This window comes from Cajanus cajan, chromosome 8 (assembly GCF_000230855.2).
Source record: "Cajanus cajan strain Asha chromosome 8, NIPB_CcT2T_4, whole genome shotgun sequence".
Taxonomy (NCBI): domain Eukaryota; kingdom Viridiplantae; phylum Streptophyta; class Magnoliopsida; order Fabales; family Fabaceae; genus Cajanus; species Cajanus cajan.
The window spans coordinates 3,588,510-3,594,031 of record NC_138524.1 but is presented as its reverse complement, the minus strand read 5'-3'; the positions used below and the strand labels follow the sequence as shown (position 1 = coordinate 3,594,031).

Genomic DNA, 5,522 nt, shown 5'->3' with positions numbered 1-5,522 from the left:
TATACCGATAAGATGAGAGTGGAAAAGATAAAGAAATTGAAATAAGCAGAAATAATTGACGGATTCTTGGCATATATACATACATTCATCTAATCACTGACGTGAAGAACGTGGCCACTTACGGATCAACAGAGAAACAGTGTAACTTTGGGGGGAAAACGGTGGGCAAAGTAGTTAATATGCCACCAGATTGGACCTGACACTGACAGCATATATAATCTCTATAATGCAATCATAAATATACATATTTGAAATAAATATCTTATCTTATATTCCTTTTCCTTATGGCTTACGGTTTACTATATATATGTGTATGCATGTCTTGTGGTTCAGATTTTGATATACAGCTAGTGTGCGTGGTTTTGGCACTAGAGTTCAAAAATGGGAATTCGTTTGGTTCCGGAGATTTTTCAGCATGCAAGGCAAATTTTACGAGTGAGGTCTCAATCGAGGCAGCGATTTTCAGGGGAAAGTTCAAACAATATTTTTTATGTACCAAAAAGTCATTTTGCAGTGTACGTGGGAAATGAGGAGCACAAAACGAGGTTTGTGGTCCCAATATCGTACTTGAGGCAACCTTTGTTTCAAGACTTGTTGAATCGAGCTGAGGAAGACTTTGGTTTTGACCATCCAATGGATAATCTTCTCATTCCTTGTGCCATTGATGATTTTCTTAATCTCACTTCTCGTTTAAATAGTTGATATTGGTTGAATCATTACTATGATTTGTATTTTTGCTAGTTATACATGAGTTTACAAGAAAAATATAATAATGCAATATTGCAGTGGTACCTAAATCTAAAAAAAAGAAGAAATTTGGAGTGAATAGAAATAATGAAAAGGGTAGAGTGGAATAGGATGACAAAATAATTAATGGCATATTAGATTGTTTCCGCACAGCGAAACAGCGAATGAAATTATGGAACAGACCAAATGGGCTTCCTTGTAGTTTATGCCGTCAAAATTAGTGAGCAATGAATTCAGCAATATTAAGAATTAAGATGTTTCATTTATATGCAATATGCATGCCTCATTCATCTGTACCCGACAACGTTTGCCCGATAACATTGTCTTTCATAATGTTAACATTCTTTCGCCAAATCGGATACTAATACTATACTACAAGTTCAATCAATTTGAATATGAAATTAAATTCAATTTAGTAAAGAGAGCGCGATCACTTATCTATGTATAAATCTACTCATATTCGATTCTTAAATAATTCAGACTATTTAGTATTTACCATCCTCACTCAATTAAGAAAATGATGATTAATTGAACGTAGTTTTAAATGACCTACATGAACTCTCAATGCTTAATTACAATTTATGTGGAATATGTGTATTAAGTTTATCTCAGACCTGTTATGAAAAAAACAATTTATATTTCAACTTTTGATTATGTTTAGCATTAGGGCTTACACACACAATTTATATTTGAACTTTTGGTTATGTTTAGTATTAGGGGTTACTACTTACTACACACACATCTTCATATTAAAGATTTGTTTTTAGATATCATCCAAAAAAAAATTCAATTAATAAAGATAATTATATATATATAAAATCATATTTATCTTTTTGAATAATGTGAGACTTTGCTTACATCCTAACAAGTTAAAATATTATAATCGTTGTCAAGCCAACATAAATGCACCATGCGAGATGGATCGGTGGAAAACATATCCGAGTCCAACCCACTCTCAACAAATGGGCCTGGAAAGGTGTCTGCAAACCCGCCCCCAATGAATAGAATAGAATAGAATGGAATAGCGCTTTTGGATATTAAAAAAAGAATGTGAAAAAAGAGAAAACACATCAAGATTGAAGGGACCCACATGCATGCAAGGAAATCCATTAATAAATTATAGTTCTTATCCCAAAGAGTTATAGCCACTACATATCTTTCTGAATAGTTATAAATCTAATATTATGAATTTTATTTCCTCAGCTTGTACGGAAGATATCTCAATTGACAGTGACTATTTTTTTTTCTTTTAAGAAGAGTGTTAAGATTACATTCATTCTACCACATTTTTTATTTTATAAAATTAAAAGATTAATTAATCAATATATTACATTCATAAAAATTTATTTAATTTAGTTTTCATTCATTATAATTATCTATAAATTAAATTTTAATATTTTAAAAAATATCAATAATTAAAATATTTTATACTATAATATAAATTATTTATTATAAATATAATATATAATTTTTTATAAAATAATAATGGATGAATCCATAGGAGGATGAAACCCTAATATATCGGTGAGGGGGTGGGTGTGTGTGACATTCTCCGGTGGCAGGAATCTGACAAACGAACACCGGAAGTTGCACCATCTAGATATTGTTCTGTGACTGCTTTCTCATTCTGATTCTCTTGTCACCTATCACCTTAATTCTCCATCTTCTCACATTTTTATCACTCAATATTCTTTTCGGACTATTACTATTACTATTACATCAACCACTACATTGCAACTTCCCAAATGTTCTTTAGAGTCGACAATAAAAACTAACTAATCGAAACACAATCTAGAAATGAAAAGTAGAAAGAAAAAGTGTTAATGCTTTAGATGTTTGAAATGTATTTGCTATTTCATCAAATTCTCAAGCTTTCATTCTTGTTAACTTCCGTCTTACTATAAGTTTTAACGTAGAAATATGATATGAAATATTAATTTTAGTAGTTAATAATTTTAAACTTTTAACTATGTCTTATAATTAACTTTTGACTGCCTTGTACTTAACATATTCCTACATTTTGCTCTCAAAACAACTTCTTTCTTTTTTAAGAAAACTTTCAAAACAACTTTATGTATTTATAAAAATCAAATTTTATTACATTTCTATTTTTATATTATATGTTTAATTAAAATTACATTGTATTAAAAAAAACGTTTATAATTTAATTTTTCTATATTCTCATTAAATTATTTTTTTGGTATCATGTAATAGTACTATACTAATCGAATACGTATGATTTTAACTTTGCCGTGTTTTTTTTTGTACGTAAAAGGCTGAAGACATATCTAGATAGTGTGGGACCGTAGAAATCGTTGTAATGACCAATCAACAATAAAAAACTAACTAATTAAACATCTCATCAGAAGAAGAGAAAAAAAAAAGTCTTAATGCTTTTGGTGATTGTAAAGTGTTAGTATTACTATTTCATGAGATTCTCAAACTTCCATCTTGGCTAACTTCCCAATCCGAATCTTGGTGTCGGTTCACTGATCGACTCCAACGTTCATAAACCATTAAATATTATTTAAATGATCAAAATAAATAAATAATATATATATGATTTTTTTTTTCGTCCCTGGAGTATCCACCGTGAATAACAGTGACATATAATTTTTTAATTCATAAAATGATAAAACGACAAATAGAGGATAACACTTGTATAACTATCACATAAAAAATTAATAACATACTAAAAAGTTTTGGGTTAAAAATTAGTTAATAACTAGAAGAAGAAACATGATTCTTTTAAGTGATCATGTAGCTTCTAAATAACTTTTAATCATGCTAAACCATGTATTGTCCAAATATAAGAATGTGATATAAGTATGTTATTATCATTAAATTAAAATTAAACTAGACTTTATTTTAAATTATAATAAGATTAAATAATTTATGCACCAAAAAATAAAGAGTTTTTACTATCACTTAATCATGAATCATGATAAATTTATTAATTTTTATATAATTTTTTTAAAATTCATATCCACAGTAATTTTTAATTAATTGATGATGTATAAAATTTTACACTAGTAACTAAAAAAAACTTCATAATAATTACTATTATTTTTAATGTTTAAATTAAATTTATTAATTATTATATCACTGTAAATATTTTATTGACTTTTAATTCAAATTAAATCAATTATATATAAAATTATAAGCAATTTAATATATTTATTTTTGTTTTTATTTTTATTTTTATTCTTGTTTAAATTATTTAACTTAACTTCCTTCAAATTGTTATTGACACTTTATATATACTTTTATATGAATAAAAATATTATACTTCATTTCTATATTGTAAAACTTTTACACCCGAGAAAAAAAAATTATTTATAAAAATATTGAGCATGAGAAAAAAAAAAAAAAAAAAAAAAAAAAAAAAAAAAACCTGTACACTTAAGTTTTAGTTGAGCGAAGAGTAAAAGGGAAATTAATGAATAAAGATGTTGTAATCCTAATAGGCCCAGCTGAACAAATAAGGCCCATGGATGTTCACCATTAATATATTAAATTAAGTGCAAGTCTATGAAGACAAGAAACATAAGATATTAAGATTGTTGGTACGCAAAAACGTTGAAGGATTGAACAATAAATGAATGTGAAGTTATTTGGATGTTGTGTGGCGCAAGTGTGAAAATAAAAAAAGGAAGAGAAGGAGAGAAAAGAAATGAATATTGGATGGAGGGTTTTCGTTTTCAGCGTACGGCACTCTCTTTTGCACACTCGACTTCTCCGATGGAACTTAGCTGGCTACTCAACAGAACAGACCCATGTGAGCCATTCATCACGTGGGTCCCTCACGTGCCTGTGCTCATCTTATAAATACGTACGCATTCACTCTCAAACTAAAATTTTGAATTTGCATAATGGGTATTCGTTTGCGGTTTATGGTTAATGCAGGAAAACAGAGTACGTTGAAGTCGTCGAATGTTCCAAAGGGGCACGTGGCGGTGTACGTAGGAGAGTTGCAAAAGAAGAGGTTTGTGGTTCCAATATCGTATTTGAACCATCCTTTGTTTATTGATTTGCTCAACATAGCAGAACAAGAGTTTGGGTTCAACCATCCCATGGGTGGCCTCACTATTCCTTGCAAAGAAGATGCCTTCATCAATCTCACCACTCAACTGCGTGCCTCATAATCATCAAACTCAAACGTCTATCATCATTTTCCTTCTAACTCATTTTGACAAACACAATCTTTTATTTTCTTTGTATAATATTACTATGTTAAACTTTATTAACTCCACGCAAGTCAGGAGAATCAAACCATGCCAACTGCCCAACTGTAACTTCCTTTCAACTTCTCTTCTCTCTCTGTAAACTTCACAATTTATTTATTGTTTAAAGACTTTGTTAAAATAATTGTATAATTTTTTTTAAAGGATTGATATAAAAGTTTAAATATAATTGTATAAATAATTTAAGTTTAAACTTTATGAGCTTAGACATAAAAGTTTAAATACAATTGTATAAATAAAACCTACTTAAATTAAATTAAATTTAAACTTTTCGGCTTCTGGCGTTTGCCCCTAGTACCGTTACTTAGTTGTCATGAGCTGCTGCTTCAGCTTGTCAATGTCATGACACCAGTTTATATTATTTTTGGTTCATTTTTATTCTTATTTCAATCCCTCTAATACATTTTATTTATTAATTTACTTTAGTCTCTCACTCTTTATCTACTTTAGTACTCAACAAAAACTAGGTAGCGGCAGAAAGCCAGAAACTAATACCAAAATTTAAATATTACAATAACAATTTTTAAAAAA

General features: G+C 28.8%; 2 protein-coding genes across 3 annotated transcripts; both read left to right on the top strand.

Annotated features, from left to right (window-relative positions):
• Positions 1-381: 381 nt before the first annotated feature.
• LOC145950756 (auxin-responsive protein SAUR21-like) lies at positions 382-702 on the top strand. The gene has a single exon (XM_083062450.1). It carries the CDS (start codon positions 382-384, stop codon positions 700-702), a length of 321 nt encoding a protein of 106 aa, XP_082918576.1.
• Positions 703-4,107: 3,405 nt separating this feature from the next.
• On the top strand, positions 4,108-5,115 carry LOC114915925 (auxin-responsive protein SAUR22). Of its 2 annotated transcripts, XM_029271418.2 has the most exons (2): positions 4,108-4,541; positions 4,654-5,115. In XM_029271418.2, exons 1-2 carry the CDS (start codon positions 4,421-4,423, stop codon positions 4,890-4,892), a joined length of 360 nt encoding a protein of 119 aa, XP_029127251.1. In that variant the 5' UTR covers positions 4,108-4,420; the 3' UTR covers positions 4,893-5,115. The 2 variants fall into 2 exon arrangements, with proteins under 2 accessions (XP_029127251.1, XP_082919085.1); XM_083062959.1 differs by having other exon boundaries at positions 4,108-5,115.
• Positions 5,116-5,522: the final 407 nt, after the last annotated feature.

Bases quoted from the DNA above. Each gene is read 5' to 3' on its own strand.
- LOC145950756 (XM_083062450.1), top strand. From the start codon at position 382: ATGGGAATTCGTTTGGTTCCGGAGATTTTTCAGCATGCAAGGCAAATT.
- LOC114915925 (XM_029271418.2), top strand. From the start codon at position 4,421: ATGAATATTGGATGGAGGGTTTTCGTTTTCAGCGTACGGCACTCTCTT. The intron at 4,542-4,653 runs GTGGGTCCCTCA...TGGTTAATGCAG, and splicing joins CCATGTGAGCCATTCATCAC to GAAAACAGAGTACGTTGAAG.